Here is an 18,480-nt window from a genome sequence, read left to right as displayed (position 1 = left end):
AAGTAATTCCTAATAAATAAAAAGGCACTTTTGGGCCTCACTGTTGTTTTTTAATGTTAAAAGTTCATCAAGACAAAAAGTACATCAAGAACCATTACCTGTTTGTTTTGCGTTGGTATACATTTCAGATTAATCTTCATTAAATGACTTTGGCGTTTACCTTGTTTATGACTACCAGCACACATCTGCCATCCAACAGCTGTATGAACATCTGGTGGATGGTAGCGCTTGCATATTACAGGAGCAATGTGGTAACGTAGAACAGAAAGTCTTCAGACTGACTATAGCTTCAGGGTGACACGGTTCTTCACACTACAGAGCCAGGGCTGATATATAACGAACCAGCTCACTGGAGTGACTGGATGTGTGTTTTCTGGTCCTTTTATATGTCTACTATGTGTTTGCCAATGGACAACCCCAAAAACAAGAAAGAAAGAGGTTTGGCTGGGCATTCTGCAGCGGGGATGCCTGAGTCTGCTTCGTATGTTTCATGCTGTCGTCCTGGCAATGTGATGAAACCAGCCAGTGTTCCTTGGGAACGAGAGGTACAGTGGTGGTTCCAGCATGGCCTAAGACGGTACAGTGGATATTACATCCGCTGAGCTAGTTTTTAGTACAGCATGAGCCACACCAGCGAGCGTGTGTGAGAGTGTGTTTGTTGTGAGGCCGAATGTGTGCGCATGTGTTTCAGTGTGTGTCTATCCTGAGTACTGTGAAATGGGCTTGATTGTTCGGCTACAACAGGCTACATTCTCAGTGAGGAGACACAGACGAGATTCCTGATTGTCTGGGAATAATTGTGTGGATGTTGTGGGCATGTTTCAATGTTTTAACAGTCTGAGCTACTAACTCACCCCTAGACTGTGTGTGCAAAACCAATTGCCCATGTAGCCTAACGTCACCTGCCATTTCGCTTTCCAGTTGTGTTTATTATGTGTGTGTGTGCTAATCTGCAGAGGAAACAGCAAAGGGAAAGACATCAGTACTATCAAGTCCCTGCGTGTGCTCCGAGTACTGCGGCCGCTGAAAACCATCAAACGTCTGCCAAAGCTGAAGGTACTTGGATGTCAAGCCAGTTGTATTTGATTACTGAAAAAATGGAGGGGATATGTTTTGGTTTGTCTAAACCTGGGGTCTGTTCTTCGTGTGTGGATTATTCACTTAGCTGGATTTGATTATTGATGATTTGACACAATCCAGGATAGTTTTGTTCTTCAAAATTCATCTGAGAGTTGTTGTCATAGCAACAGGTCTGGTAGCTCAAACCTGCTTGGGAGCATGCTTGTTTCGGATAAACAGGATTTGATCAATAGATGTCATTTCAAGCAAACATGATAGTGAAAGTATGTATAAACTGCAGATTTTTTTACAATGTAACGTATAGGTTACGTGTACTGTATTAAATAAGGGGTAATAGCAAATTAATAAAAATAAAATTAATTCAGAAGTTCATTCATTCATTTTCTTTTCAGCTTTTCAGTTCCTTTATAAATCAGTGGTCACCACAGCAGAATGAACCGCCAATTTATCCAGCACATGTTTTATGCAGCGGATGCCCTTCCTGCCGCAACCCATCTCTGGGAAACATCCATATACACACATTCCTATCATACAATTTAGCTTATTCATCTTTACCACATGTCTTTGGACTGTGGGAGAAAACGGAGCACCTGGAGATGCGGAGAAAACCCACACGAACGCAGGGAGAACATGCAAACTCCACACAGAAACACCAACTGACCCAGCCAAGGCTCAAACCAGCGACCTTCTTGCTGTGAGGCGACAGCACTACCTACTGCGCCACTGCGTTGCCTAATTCAGAAGTTATGTACTGTTAAAAGTTAAGAACTGTTACGTAATCTACAATCCAAAATAAAAGTCAAGAGGTGGTTATTTTCCTAGGGGTTTAAAAAGAACATTTATTAGTAACTATGTAGGCCTATCTGCTAATTTAACATACCAACATGATGTTATTAGATACAAAAACATACTTTTAAAAGGTATCAACCCAGCTTATGTGCATTTTCTAAGAGTGTATGACAATAGACATGGACAACATCTCTTTTTTTTAAGAAAAAATGATTTAGTGGAGCTATACACGTTTTGGCAGCTAAAATGCTGGTGATTTGATGCTTTGCAAAAGCTGCAAACATCTTTCCAATATCAAAATGCTTTTTTCATGCTAAATTAATTTAAACAACCAGTTATGGATTAAGAAACTTGAATATTATCTTTTAAAAAAATGCTCTTAAAATATAACAAAAAATTAGTTGCTAAATACTCTTTATTTAAAGTGCAAAGCCTGCAGCCAACAACAAATGTGAAAAGCTATTGTGTGTCTTATTTAACAAATCATTTACAACAAGTTTTATGTAATTTTGCTCAAATGGATCATTGAAAATTAATGATGTCATTACGCTGCACTGTTGTCAGCCAGTCATTGCACTGCTGATCATGATTTTGAGATTTGATAAATTTGTTTTTCACAACAAGCACATGCAGAGATCTCAGATCAATTCATCCAAATTTATTTGAAGAACCAGATTAACCATGGATCAGTTATCAAGATTAATAGATCCATTTTAGCAAGACACAGAGAACGGACCCCAGTGCTTTTTTTCTGTATTATATTATATAGACCAGGCTAAGAATATTATATTAGGCTGAGTTTGTGTTTTCAGTCTTGATTTAAATTAGTCTCATCTCTTCTTTGCTTTGACTATTTTCAGGCTGTCTTTGACTGTGTGGTGAACTCTCTGAAGAATGTGTTGAACATCCTCATCGTCTACATGCTCTTCATGTTCATCTTCGCTGTGGTGGCTGTGCAGCTCTTTAAGGGACGTTTCTTTTACTGCACTGATGAATCCAAGGAGTTTGAGCGCGACTGCAGGTGAGAGAAATTACACAGACATTGACAAACAAATCCACTGGGGCTTTATTCTAAAAGCATTCTGTTGTCAGGGGCGAATATCTGGTCTATGAAAGAGATAACGAAGTGAGGGCACAGAAGCGGGAATGGAAGAAATACGATTTCCACTACGACAACGTGCTCTGGGCCCTTCTCACCCTCTTCACCGTATCTACGGGAGAGGGGTGGCCGCAGTATGTATACTTCTCAAGTCCTTACCTAATCTCCAGTCATTCTGATTTTTGTCCTAAATTGCGATATGAATGAGTTGGACGTTTTACATGGAATATATGAAGATTTGTATTAGCTACCTAAATCAGGGTTTGTGCTGATTTTAAAAACTTTAAAAAGTCTAAAATCAAAGGGACCAAGGACTGGTTTCACAAAGAGGGGTTAGCTTATGCCAGGACTAGACTTTCAGTAAATTAGGTATTTATGCAGCTTTTATATAAAAAAATAAAAAATGACTTAAAGAAAACACACATTGCTGGTGTGTATCTTGCAACTGCTTTATGGCACTAATGTATTTTTATCTTTGATACTGGGAGTAATTTTTAGTTAAGACAGCTCATACATGCAATTTAGTCTAGGACTACCTTAAGCCGTGTCTCTAAAACCAGGGAGAAATACCAAAATTCAATGTATTGTGTTTTAGGTCTTAAATAATTTTAATCAGGTCTTATTTAACTGTCCATCAAGATATAAATGTTCAAACAGTCCTTTGGAGTTTATTATTTGTATTTTTTTGTAGTTCTGTCTTTCAATAGTTCAAATGTAATTTGCTGTTTAATGACTACAAATGAGGTGGCACGGTGGCGCAGTGGGTAGCACTGTCACCTCACAGTAAGAAGGTCACTGGATCCAACCTTGGCTGGATCAGTTGGCATTTCTGTGTGGAGTTTGCATGTTCTCCCCGTGGGTTTCCTCCGGGTGCTCTGGATTCCCCCACAAGTCCAAAGACATGTGCTATAGGTGAACTGGGTAAGCTAAATTGGCCGTAGTGTATGTGTGTATATGAGAGTGTACGGATGTTTCCCAGTGATGGGTTGCAGCTGGAAGGGCATCCGCTGTGTAAAGCATATGCTGGATAAGTTGGTGGTTCATTCTGCTGTGGCAACCCCTGCTTAATAAAGGCGAAAAAGAAAATGAATGAATAAATGACTACAAATGAGATTTTGTGATATAGGTACTAAATTTAATTCATAATATATTTAAAAAGTAATTGGTGGTTCATTCCGCTGTGGCAATCCCAGATGAAGCAGGGACTTAGCCAAAGGAAAGTAAGTGAGTGAGTAGTCCTAAAAAGTCTTAAATTTAACTTGGTTAAACCTGCAGAAACCCTGTTAAAGGGTCCACAGAATCACATCACACCCAATTCCCCAATGTCTCCTATTTTTGCCACTTTTCAGGGTGCTAAAACATTCAGTGGATGCGACCTACGAGAATCAGGGCCCGAGCCCAGGTTACCGGATGGAAATGTCCATCTTTTACGTGGTGTACTTCGTGGTCTTCCCCTTCTTCTTCGTCAACATCTTCGTGGCTCTTATCATCATTACTTTCCAGGAGCAAGGAGACAAAATGATGGAGGACTATAGCCTGGAAAAGAATGAGGTGAAGTTCATTTCAGATGCATGTGTTTATTAGCCGAAGACCAATCTCCTTCATTCTCAATTTCTTAGATTGGTCTCATTTGTATGATATGGCAGATTTTCAGCTTGATTTAACCTCATTGTCTGTGTTCTGTTTTCAGAGAGCCTGCATAGACTTTGCCATCAATGCTAAGCCGCTCACACGGCACATGCCCCAGAACAAGCAGACCTTCCAGTACCGTATGTGGGAGTTTGTGGTGTCTCCTCCATTTGAATACACCATCATGGCCTTGATCGCGCTCAACACTATTGTCCTTATGATGAAGGTGAAAACGAGCACTAACACCAGCACATGCACATAAGGTTTTTACACTGATCCTACAAAACCAGACCAATATCCTGTTTAAACATGCTATTAAGGTATTTTTTTGGTGTATTGGATCACAAGTAGTCAAGAGGGACACATTCTTGTTCACTTCTGTGATTAAAAAAAGTGAAACAAAAATTCACTGAAGAAATGCACCAGTTCACATATTCTACATGAGAGTTATGTGAGATTGCTGTATTTGAAAATTCAAAACAGTATCAGACACTGTTTTTGTGAAAGACAAATTCATAGAGCAAGGTTTAAATCCCACCATTTTTTAAACAAAGCGTCCTATAATGTTAAAGAATGAAGTCAGAAGTGGGTCTTTGTGGCTGGCGCATAAATCTGGCTTTAAGTTAGGGCTCACTTTATTGGTTGTTTGCTATTAAATTTACATCAATTACAACCTTTTTGCCATAATTTGAGACTGGTTAATATCGTTTGAATATGTTTTGTGTTTAGTATGATGGAGCATCGCTTACTTATGAAGATGTGCTAAAATACCTGAACATAGTGTTCACCTCTCTATTCTCCATGGAGTGCATATTGAAGATCATAGCCTTTGGAGCACTGGTGAGTGTGCCGTTTTCTCATCTGTAAATAGATCTGTTCTTGCTTCATTATATTTTGGGGACAAATTTCAAAGCAGAATTGAGCTTCAATTTCTCAGAAGCTTCTATTAAGGATGTCCCCACACTGTACAAGTATATGCAAGTAAAAGTGTTATGTTGCAGTTATTAAATTTGACGTGGGTGTAATTGTTAGTCAAATGAATAATTTGTTCTTTCAGTCATGAGAAGTGTGTTTGTTTTTTTTGCTATAGAACTCCATGTGAAAGCACACATTTAATATTTCTCACTTTAGGCCATATTTTTGTTTGTTTTCCTAATGCCTGATTCAGAATTTAAGATTCTGATTTGACATGATCTCATTAACAAAGGATTTTGGTCAGCGTCAGTGGTGTAGTGGTTAGGGCGTCGATACATGCATTCCGGTGCTCACGGCGACCCGAGTTCGATTCCGGCTCGTAATCCTATGCCGATCCTTCCCCTCTCTTTGCTTTCCTGTCAATTATCTCTACTTTCCTATCCAATAAAGGTGAAAACCCCGAAAAAATTATTATAAAAAAACAAAGGATTTTGCTGTGACTGGGGTGACCAGATTTTCCCCATTTCCAGGTTTCCAATTCATTTTTTAACTCTCCCCTCAAATTAAGTTAATTAATAAAATTTACATAGCCCAGTGTACCACGTTGTCCCACTGACACAATATTACATCTGCTGTTCCACAATAGAACAGTGGTCTAGGTGGTCACCCTACTGGTAAACCATATGAATCAATTGTTTTATGTCATATAGTGTATCACTGTGGGCAACAACCAATGCTTCTGGGCAACAACCAACAACCAATGTCTGGTGCATTCTAGGCATGGGCCAGTATAAGTTTCTGATGCCATGATAACCTTGGATAAAAATATCAAGGTATCATGGGTATTGTGATTACTGCTCTAAAATGTTGTTTCAAAAGATTTTACAGATTTCTTTACAACATATTAAAAAAACTTACATATTTAACATAACTTACATACTTACCTTAGGAATGGTATAACAGAAAATTTTAGCAGTTTTAAAACCTTGACTTTTCCAAACCATGGTAAACCTTGAAACTAGTTATCGTTCCATGCCTATTACAAACTTGACATTTTCTTTTTCTTTTTGAACAGCACAAATTCAGAGTTACACTTTTAAATTTAACTATTATATTTGAGCTTATTCGGACATCTTTTGATCTTCATTGCAATTTTATGGATAGTTCATACTTTACATTACAAACAAAGTGTCAAATATTTTATTTAAATACTTAAAATACAATTTTATTGATTTATTATTAATTATCATTAACAATTAACAAATAGGGAACTCAAATATGTGAGTTTCTAGGCATACATGACACCGTTTATGCACTGATCAATAACATTTATATGTAAATTATACTTTAATGGAATAGTTCACTGAAAATGAACATTTAAAATCACCAATTACTCACCCTCATATGGTTTTGAATCTTTATGTATGTAATCAACACAAAAGAATATATTTTAAATAACGTAGAATCCAGTAGCCATAAGCATCCATAGTAGGAAAAAATACTATGAAAGTATTTAAGGTTTGTTTTTACGATATAGTTATATGCTGTATGCTTTCTATATTAAACAAAAACTGAAATAAAACAATTGTTTACAAAAAAAATACTATGAAAGGCAATGTCATTTAGTTTCCAACATTCTTTAAAATATATTCTTCTGTGTTCAACTAGTGAAAAAAAAAGGAGGATGGGAAAAAAATTCAGTGAACTGTTCCTTTAAATGAAGACTTTTGAGATACATATGATACACAATGTTGCAATTTTATATTGATATATTGTGACAATACTATAATATATAATATATACATAACATTTCTTCTTATATATTCTAGCTGCAGTAAAGTCGTCTGCTACTTTAAATGAATGTGAACTAGATATGCCTAGCACATTCTCAGACTCCCAGCAGAAAGACTAGCATGTATATAAATATATTTTGGTCCTCCAAAACACGTTTCAAATATGGCAAAATGAAAGATAGAGTATGACTTTATTACTGCTATGTGGAATTCTGCAATGCCAAGAAAGTTTTTGGAGCTTCTTTAGGCTTTTTCAATGACAATACCTAAAGCACTGCTTTAATAGCCATTGTTTGCTAATGCTTTTTTTTTCTGGAAACCTGCCACTAGTTCTGCCTTAAAGACTGGGTTGGGAAGCAATGCGTACTCTGACATGTTTCTTATCCATAACACAACAAGGATTAAAAGAATTTGGGGAAAAAAGTCTTTTAAAAATCACAGAGGTCAGAATCAGCATTGCACAAGTAGATTTATTAACAGATCGAGCAAGAGAGAGAAGGATCAAAGAAGTAGTTGTTCTGATAAAGGGTTTCAGACATGGAAGCGCCGAAGACAAAGGAAAAGGTTGTAGTCAGCTAAAAGATGGAGATAGTGAGCTGGAGGGCATATTAAAGCGATTAAAAGTGAAAAATGGAAAAAGGAGGAGAGATTTAGAACAAAATGAAAACAACAAGTTTGACGGATGGTGGATGGAAAGAGAGACAGGCTTAGCACCGGTGTCCTTTTTTCCCATGCAGCTGGTGCACTGAATGACCCTAATGCACTGTTTTTCTGCAGGCACTCACTTGGCAGCTCGCAAAAAGGCGAGCCATGTTCAGCATCTGGGCCACTAGTCTTCTAGGCATGCAGCCTTTTTTTTTGTACGCAGGGAGAGGAAAACAGGGGCTAAAAGGGGAAGGCATCACTTCGTTAACACCAAAGAGTGAAAATAAATCGTTTGCTCCTTTTTCTGTCTGTGGGTTGCTGAGTGTATGTGCCAAACACAATCCTTTTTTTAGCCAAACTGACAACTGTGTGTTTTTTGTTGTTGTGTTTTTTTAACCACAGAACTACTTCAAAGATGCCTGGAACATCTTCGACTGTGTGACTGTACTTGGCAGCATCACTGATATTTTAGTCACAGAGCTGGGGGTAAGTGTGTAGCAGAAGGGCTGCCATCTGTGCGTGTTTGTTTGTGTATCCTCTCTGTACGCTTGTGTGTGTTTCCGTATGTGATTGAGAGACTCTGCAGGATCTTCTTTTGCTCACTGAGGTGTAAGGAACTCCTAAAAGTCTTATATAATTGTCCCAGTTGGTGTGTGAGGCGGATCAGTGAGCCACTGGTGCTCAGCGGTGACAGATTTGTCATTTATCCCCAAGCCAGTTCAAACTGACCTACCAGCTGAAAATGTCATTATTAACTATGAATGTGTAGTTAGGATCTAGAAAATGTTGAAATGCTAAATGTTATGGGTGTAACGGTACATAAAATTAGTGGTTTGGTTTTGAAGTCACAGCAGGGGAAAAAAATCGTATTAGAAAATACACCTTGATAATTTAGATGAATGAACATTATGATTAATGGTATCAAAAGCCTTTTTTTTAATCAAGGAGGTTTCTCGGTTCACATGTCTTTAAATAAAACCAATTATAATTGCATATGTCTTTAGGATAAAAATTCTGCTAAAGATAAAAACAGCTTGCAGAACACAATAATATTGACGGCTACAATATTAGCAGAGCCCAAACTATTAAATTTACTTTTGAAATTACTTTGACTACCATGTTGCTTATTAGAGGATTGCAACCAATTGTAACAAACCATTTAAGTTCAAAAACTAATCCTAATGAGTACTGTGAACTTAATCCATTTAAGTGAACAAAGCGATTTGAGCCCAAATAAAACCCAATAAATAACTCAAACCAACTGAGTACTGTAAAACCAAATTAGTTAAGGCAAATCAAACCTTTTCAGATAAACCAATCACTACAAACCTTTCAAGTTAAAACAATAATCTATATGAGTACTGTGAACTTACTCCATTTAAGTAGTAAGGTATTTAATTAACTCAGTACCTTTAACACTGAGTGCAAATGAGTAGGATTAACTTTCAGTACATTTTTTTTAGTTAACTACACTCATTTTATTTGATAAAGTTGACTGTTGGGTCTTACAGTATGTGTGTGTATATGTGTGTATATATATATATATATATATATATATATATATATATATATATATATATATATATATATATATATATATATATATATATATATATATATATATATATATATATATATATATATATATATATATATATATATATATATTAGCCCCAATTTCTGTTTAATGGAGAGAAGATTTTTTCAACACATTTCTAAACATAATGGTTTTAATATCTCATTTCCAATAAGTGATATTTTTTAATCTTTGCCATGATGACAGTAAATAATATTTGACTAGATATTTTTCAAGACACTTCTATACAGCTTAAAGTGACATTTAAGTGCTTAACTAGATTAATTAGGTTAACTAGGCAGATTAGGGTAATCAGGCAAGGTATTGTAAAACGATGGTTTGTTCTGTAGACTATCAAAAAAAAAAAATGCTTAAAGGGGCTAATAATTTTGACCTTAAAATGGTTTTAAAAAAAATTTAAAACTGCTTTTATTCTAGCCAAAATAAAACAAATAAGAAGAAGAAAGAAAGAAAAATATTATCAGACATACTGTAAAAAATTCCTTCCTCTGTATAAACATCATTTGGGAAATATCTAAAACGGGAAAAAAAATTCAAAGGGTGTGTGTGTGTGAAAATAATGTTTTTTCTCTGGTTTGTTGTTGCAGATAATAGCATAGCTAATAGTTGAGACAGATGTTTCATAGCTTGTGTTCATAGGAAATTTGTTTCAACAAATATTATTTAATAAAATATTAGATAATAGGTTATGTAAAATGAAAAATACATAAGAAGTGAGATGTTTTTTATGCTGACTTTAAGCTGTAACTAGTGGTTATAGTGAAAATAAAGATGCCATTTATTATTTCTCAGCTGCTTTTTCAAGGCATCTGCTATAAGACATCAAAACTGCATTTATTGTTGGAATTTCTGGATAAAATGGACATAATTTTTAGTGAGTGCTTAAACACATTTCTTAATCCTTACCTATTCTAGCTTACATTTTTCGAACACAATCAGAAGCTTTGTATTAGTAGTATGAATGAAAGCATCTGCTAAATGACTAAAAGTAAAGGTAAATTGTTTGAAATAATAGTGGTGTGCTATAGAATATCTATCTAATACAGTTATTTTCATGCATTAAATTAAAAAGTATCAACTAACCTAAGATCAATCATGTGATTATAGAAACAATATTGATTTGAAAAAAGAACAATATGTACATATGACAAATGCAGTGTTTAAAATGGTATATTTGCTCAAAAGGCGTGTGTATCAAACCAAATGATGTACCAAAACATGTCAGTGGGAATGTGTTTACCGTTACGAACCATTCATTTATTACACAGTATTGTGCAAAAATCTTTGGTCACCATTACAAATGTTATTGTTAGGTAATCTTTAGACAAAGCCTGGTGTACTTCACAACAGTTGACTTTGTACATTTTGTACATTTATTTCCTGTATATTTTGTTTGTAAAGGAAAACATAAATATGCACTTTGCACTGAAGGTGGCCTAAGACCTTTTCACTGTACTGTATGTTTTGTTTCTTTGTAATTTTCTTGTTTCCACAGCTTGAGCTCACAGTTTATTGACCTCATAAAATCAAAGTTAAAGTTTTGTGACTTTTAGTACAAGTCTGTTAACTGTACGAAGTTATACCGATACACTGTAGTGTTAACCTACAGTCGTTATTATCTTTATCAGCACATCCTGTATATCTAGAAAGCACCGTACTTCAGTTCTAATATCGGTGATTCATCCTGCACTACACAGATTTTTTCCCAATTAAAGGCTCTGTAGAATGAGAATGCTCTGGCCCCAAATGCAACTAGCAAATCATAGTTCATGGCTGCAATGTAACTAAACTCTGTTGTCTATTTAATTAAAAGGATAAGAGAACGTTGATACATTCAGTTTCAACATATTGTTAATTGGAAAGTTTTTCAGTGTAGAAAGGAAAAGGGCATTAATCAAAACAAGATATTTAAGATTATAAAACAGGTCTTAATTGTTTGTTGGAAATATTTATTTCAGAAAATATTTATTTATTTGCTTGTTTTTTTTAGCTTGATTACTTATATATTTACTTATTTTATGTTTTCTCTTTATTCATATTTTTTAAATAGCCAGTAGGGTTTAGTTTACGTCACAGTCTGGCAAACCATGATTTACTTTTTTGCTATTGCACGTCGGTGTCCGTTGCATTATGGGAAGGGGGCATTTACATTCTGGAGAGCTTTTTGTTGTACATACATTTCATTCATCAATTCTTTTGTTCTGTTTTATCAATCAGGAACAGTTAGAAAGTGTGAATAATACGTTAATTAATACTGAGTATGTTTTTAGGATTACAGAAGCTAACTGATGACTTCAGAGCATCACAAAGTGGTTTATTTTTAATTAGTTTTAACATAAATGCAATGTGAAATATCTCATTAACGTATAATAACATGCTGCCGTAGCTGGAATTTTGGTAAAAGTTGGATCTCAAGTTACATGACTTACAAATAATACATAACATAAAAAAGCTCAGCTGAAATATATGAAATGTGAAACAATTTGAAAATGCTTGTTATCACACCAAAGCTCCAGAAATGCAAAACTAACGTGATACCTGACTCTCGCACAGCCCTTTGATGAACTAGAAATGTCACCTGTGTGATAGTTGAGTATTTAATTTTAGGAGCTTTGGTGCACTGACTTCTGTTCATTTTTGAATTTCTTTTGTTTTTGTCTCTTTTGTCGAGCGCCCAGCTTAAGCACTTTGCCAGTGATGTGTGTGCTTTTGTTCTGTTTTTTGCAGTTTTTTTGTTATAATCAATCTTTATTTGGATCCAGAGTTTGTTGTAAGATATGCATAATGATAATTCATTTCTTGTTTCATCTTTTTTTACATGCTTTCTTTAAACTCTTCTTATTGGCGGCTTCGCCCTCTGATGACTCCATCCAATCAAAATGCACTATGAAACTCATGTGTATATCCATGACCTGACCTGAACAATCACAATGGTTGTGTAATCAACCTCCAAAAATACTGCTATAAACCATGCTTCTGCAACATCTACATGTAGATGGTTTGTAATTTTATTTTGGAGTAATGCATCTATTGCATCTGTTTCCCTGTGGCTGATGGTGGTGATGATGATAATGATGCATGTGCTCGAGTCATGATGACCTTTCACCCCTGCTTGTCTGATGATGACAAAACGCCTCTCAGCTGAGGTGTAATTGATCCGTAGCACACAGTTTAAACGTTGGTGCTTCTTTGCGGGTTTCCTAAATGCATGTTGCGCAACTTTTTTTGCTGACAGAGAACGCTAGTAATTCTAATGTTTCTTACACTGCATCTTCATACAGTCATACAGACATCCAAATACATCGACACACACTAGAGCTGCGTGATTCTGGAGAAATTGAAAATCACAGTTTGTGTTTGTTTGAAGGTGCCATAGAATGGAAATCTTGATATACCTCGGCAGAACTAAATTATAAAGAGTTCAGTATATGGAAATGGCATACCGTTGTTTTCTTGTAATCATGTAAATCCCATGAATGTTAAATCCACATGAAAAACAGACCAATCAAAACAAAACACAGACTATGACTATTCACATGGGATCATTAATATGCACACCCCAGGCTGCGTTTGATTGGCCACAAAGTTTCTTGGTGAGATTACAACAGTTATATATTTTTATACCTAAGTTTGTATTAAACAGCCATGCATCTCATCTGTTTACAGCTCATCAGAACGCAAAATGCAGGATATACAGATTAAAAATGTATCTCTGTCTGTGCCTTTTATCAGGTATAATAATTTAATAAAGGAGGAGCAGACTTGGTTTCTTTCAGATAGCTCACTCGCTCCTAATGTGAACATATGATTTTTTTTTGCATGTGTGTATTTCAGAGTACAATCTAACATATTGAATCAATTCACACCAAAGCGCCTTTAACATAGAGCTCACAGGTCCCACACACAACTCTAAATGGACAGCATAGCAAAAAGAAAAGATGTAAATTAATGTTCTGAAAAATGTTAATTGCTGCAGTCTATTTAAAAATATGTATAATTTTATTTTCTTAAAACAAAATTGGTTAGAATGAGTCAAAACACATTCAAAGATTTCTTGTTGTTTAATTACTGGATGAATCAACATTTTATTTTTATTTAACAACTTTTATACTTATCGCCACCTAGTGTACAGTTGATACATTCATCACTTGAAGCATCAAGTTCATTTTTTAAAAAGCTTTTTTTTTTCGTTGACAAAATGATCCACATTCACTCAGATAGAAACAACTGCAAACGAAAGCACTCGCACATATGTATAAGCTAAATATGCAATGCACAATGACATTACACGGAGACTGTAACAATATCATTTTTTTAAAAAAGTGCTATATTAAACGCATTTTCTTTCATGATTTGAACTTTTTGTTGATTTTTCTTATTTAAAATAATGTAGATGAATATCAATTACAGAGCATTAATATAAAAGCAGAGCAATACAGAATAAATAAATACAATAAATAAATAGCGTCATATAAATTAAGGAAACCAAACCAAAACACACAGAAGGGAAAAAAACGAAACAAAAACAAAAAAAGGAGGGGGGGGGGGGGGGTGCTAACATCATAGCCCTAATTATTATTTTGTCTTGTTACATGTTTGCTAGCATTGTGGGTTGCAGAAATTTAGAAATTTTCCCCATTTATCAAAATAAATTTCAATTCTTCCATGTAAACTTTAGGAGAGTTTTTCAAAAGCTTCATCTCGTCCTAACTCTGAGATCCACTCAAAGATCGGAGCTCTACTGGGAGATTTCCAGTTTTTAACAATCACCCGTCTGCCTAGCATGATACAGCTCTGCTTTATTCATGTGGTTTAAGGGACAGGGGTCACCAAGTATGTATAAGCTTGGGCCAAAGTCAAACTGGGTCTGCAATATTTTTACAAGGTATTCATGCACCTCTCTCCAAAAATGTTGGACTTCTGGGCATTTCCATAACACATTAAATAGGTCACCTGCTTCTTCTTGGCATCGCCATTATTCAGGATTGTTTTTGAAACCTGCTCTGAACAGTCTCATAGGGGTCCAGTAAAATTGATGTAAAACTTTAAACTGTATAAGACGTGTTCTAACATCTCTAGGCATTAGTTTTAGATTCCCAGCAATTTTTCCCCAGATCTCATCTTCAAATGTGCATCCCAAATCTTTTTCCAATATTATCTTGACTGCAGAACTAATATTTTGACTCGTTTGACTGAGTAGTGCATATTTAGAAGCTTCATGGCCAGTACCTATAATACTGCGGACCATGTGATCAATATTTTTTACCCTTAGGAGAATTTGAAGAGGAACCAAAGACATTTGTGAGCAAATTTCTCAACTGTAGATACCTCCAGTTAAACACATTTTCCAAAGTTTGCATTTTCAGGCCCCCAAAATGCAGTGTAAATACCAGCCAAAGTTAATAAGAAGTTTTCCATTACAGTGATAAATAAATACCTTTACCTTTTAATCACTATTATAAAGCAGATTCCACTTAAGAATGCGTTTTGTTTATTTTAAATCAAGATTGCGATATTTTTACAATGAATCACGCAGCTCTTACACACAGAGATGTAGATATACTGAAAACATCTACGTCAGTTATGGAGGTAGAGGTAGAGATAAATCCACCTTGAACTCATACTATGTTTTTGTTTCTCTGTATTTCTTTGCTGCTTAAAGGACATAACACAGTCATTTCCTCTCCTAAATCCATCACACCTTTAATTAAAGCGGCTGAAATTCCAGATTTATCAACACCAGACTGAAATATGTCCTTTAACCCAGTATATGTGTTCCTAGTCTTTGCTAGTGCCCTCTGTTGGTCATTGTAAGCTATTAGTGTGGTTGGCATGATTCCACGTGAATCGACAGATCAGTGCATTTGGTTGACTGAAGCAAGAATTATAGGGTCTGTGCACTCCCTTCCCTGATGAGGATGTTTAGACTCTTTTACAACATTTTATTTTGTTACTATCTTTATGTTTTCTGTATGAGTTGCTGCCTCTTCCCTTTCTATTTTCCCCCTTTTCACTATTGGATATGCTGAGCCTGTTCAGTCTTGCCAGTTTGACTAACATCAATTCCTGTCTTTGTGTATTTGCTTGTTTCTGTCTCATGTTGTTTCTTTTTCTTTTTTTGTTTGTTTGTTTTTGTCTACTGCTTCCTTTCTGGTCTTGTAGAACAACTTCATAAATCTGAGTTTTCTAAGGCTCTTCAGAGCTGCTCGTCTCATTAAGTTGCTCAGGCAGGGTGAGACCATACGCATCCTGCTCTGGACTTTTGTCCAGTCTTTCAAGGTAAAGTTGCACAAATACACAAATTTTAAGTAGTTTTTAAATGTCACTTATATCAAAGATGCAAAGGAAAACTGCTCATTATGATAATTGTGATTTTGCTAATAAGAATATGACATTCATAAATTGCAAAAAAATAATAATAATAATAAAAAAATTCCAGAGAGAATATAATTCATTTAAAATTTCATTTCTATTCAATAATCAATTGACCCACTTGTCAATTTGCTTTTCAGTACAAAACATTTAAAACATTGTTTAATTTGTCTATATAGAAATTATTAATTAGATTTTTAAAATATTTTAGGTTCCATTTAAATTTTTTTATCTTATTATATTTTTCACCTAATATTTTATTTTACTTTAATTTTTTTAAACAATAGTAAATCACTTTATTATTTAACAATAATAATAACAACTAGGGCTGGACGATTTGGCCTAAAATAAAAAATCTCGATTAACTGAAAACTTTAACTCGATGGCGATTAATGAACGATTATTTTATTTATTTATTTTATTTTATAGTTCACTGATAAGTTTTGTACAATAAATATGCTCACATATTTCAAGTGAGAGAAATGGTGCATTACTTGATTTTAAAATTATTTAAGGAAATACATACCATTTACTATCTCTGATCATTTATTGAACCTCATTGTTAAACAACTGAAATTAAAGCACACATTTCCTAAATAACTTGCACTTTTGGAAACAAAAAACACAATTATTTTCAGTGTTTTTCACATTAAAAGTAGAAAATAAGCCGTATCACTTCTAAATAAAATAACTTTTGCATATCCTGTAAATATTTTAAAAAGTGCATTTCTTACATCATCTGAAAACAAATATTTTAATGTAAACAATAATTTTAATGTAATGGAAACTGTGCCGTCTCAAGGCATAACTGGTGCAGCTTCCAATCATCGTCAATGTAGTGCAAAGTAAGGCTCGAGAATGGGTCCATCATCTTACTGGACCAGAGATCAGATGTGGCTGCAAAGTGGCCGTGGAAGAATAAATCAGCCACAGCCTTTAACAGAGCGGGCTCACATGACACATAGGGAAAGTAATTAAAATAATTGTCCTGGAAAAACAGAATATTTATAGTTCTGAATGTCGATATAGATTACTTTTTGATTAATTGCTCTGCCTTAAAAACATCCTGAATTATATAAATAATAATAATATCCTAAAGCATTAAAAATTCATAGTGTAGTTTTTGGTTACCGTTGATACATTTTAATATGCAGAAGTTTAAATATTTCGCTAAAATATAAAATAACTGACATTTTCATGAAAGCATAGATACTATAACAAAAAACTATGTAAAAATCAACACACACATACACAATGCTTGTCAAATGAAATCAGCTTGTCAAGTTTTCACATGCAGTACAAGTTGGCTCATTTTGATTGATCTGCTGTGCTCAGGCTCTGCCGTATGTGTGCCTACTCATCGCCATGCTGTTCTTCATCTACGCCATCATTGGCATGCAGGTGAGTATGTGAGACAGAGTGTGGAATGCACAACTGGACTTGCTGAGAATAGCCAAACAACTATTTTTGAAGGTTAGTGACCTATGCGATATGTTGTTGTGTCTCACAGCTGTTCGGGAACATTGAGATCGAGGAGAACACTGACAGTGCCATTACCCAGCACAACAACTTCAGGACTTTTTTCCAGGCCCTAATGCTGCTCTTTAGGTTTGTGTGTGCATCACAGACTGACTACTGTGTGTGGACTATGTATCCTTTCTAACCATAGTTCACCTCTGTGTTTGCAGGAGTGCTACAGGTGAGGCATGGCATGACATCATGCTGTCATGTCTAGGAAAGAAGCCGTGCGATATTCTCTCTGGTAACAAGGAGGCAGAATGCGGGAGCGAGTTTGCCTACCTCTATTTTGTCTCCTTCATCTTCCTCTGTTCATTTCTGGTGAGTCCAAGAGCACTGCCATCATGCCCAAGTGTGTCTTTTATGTCACCACAGCTTGTTGCAGTGGTTAATTTTGCCCCTGCTAATAGACTGTGGAAAATGAAATGATTTACATTTGTTGAGCAGACGTTTTCATTTTGTTAGTGGGTGTTATAATATAATAAGAGATAGTCTTGCTCTGTAATTGATCATTTCAATGTTTTGCTGAGCGGTCGCTCTATTTGTCATCCATGGTGAAAAGAGACTCAGATAGGTGGCATGTTTTGCAAATCTCCAACCAAATTGAAAAGTAATGTGTTTCCTTTAAGTGAGGCTCACACTACAGGAAGTTCATCCTAACAGGTTATTACATTTGATTGTGTTATGCCCATAAGGAGAATTTTCACCTCTTTTTTTCTCTCAAATCTCAGCCACGCACACACTACAAGATCTACAAAAGCGTGGCACATCACACGCTACAAGATATTTGATTATCATGCTAGGGGGAGCACTCCACATGGTTTGACTCAACAGATTATTGCTAATGTTTACCTAGCTAATTTGATAGGTAGGGCACAGCTTTTTACACTAAAGCAGGTTCAAAAGCGAGATGAATTCTGAACAGCACTTGTGTCCATCTGGTTGTTTGGTTCATTTTCAACAAGTTATGCAGGCAATCTTCCACAAGCAGTTGCTCTATCTCTGCTGTCCAACAGACCTGTATAACAGCTTGTTTCGCAGTC

The 18,480-nt window shown here is 35.3% G+C and overlaps 1 protein-coding gene across 2 annotated transcripts in view; it reads left to right on the top strand.

Moving 5' to 3' along the window:
• The window catches only part of cacna1aa (calcium channel, voltage-dependent, P/Q type, alpha 1A subunit, a), a 139,837-nt gene that overhangs the window by 82,948 nt on the left and 38,409 nt on the right, over positions 1-18,480 (top strand). For both annotated transcript variants that reach the window (XM_056453760.1, XM_056453759.1), the window contains 11 exons: positions 957-1,056; positions 2,730-2,890; positions 2,962-3,102; positions 4,318-4,519; positions 4,659-4,823; positions 5,327-5,437; positions 8,353-8,436; positions 15,710-15,826; positions 17,255-17,320; positions 17,430-17,527; positions 17,608-17,758. In XM_056453760.1, coding sequence (XP_056309735.1) covers positions 957-1,056; positions 2,730-2,890; positions 2,962-3,102; positions 4,318-4,519; positions 4,659-4,823; positions 5,327-5,437; positions 8,353-8,436; positions 15,710-15,826; positions 17,255-17,320; positions 17,430-17,527; positions 17,608-17,758 — 1,396 coding nt within the window. The remainder of the gene's footprint in view (positions 1-956; positions 1,057-2,729; positions 2,891-2,961; positions 3,103-4,317; positions 4,520-4,658; positions 4,824-5,326; positions 5,438-8,352; positions 8,437-15,709; positions 15,827-17,254; positions 17,321-17,429; positions 17,528-17,607; positions 17,759-18,480) is intronic.

The sequence above is a fragment of the Danio aesculapii genome, chromosome 3, assembly GCF_903798145.1.
Source record: "Danio aesculapii chromosome 3, fDanAes4.1, whole genome shotgun sequence".
Taxonomy (NCBI): Eukaryota; Metazoa; Chordata; class Actinopteri; order Cypriniformes; family Danionidae; genus Danio; species Danio aesculapii.
This window is presented reverse-complemented; position numbering and strand designations above follow the sequence as displayed.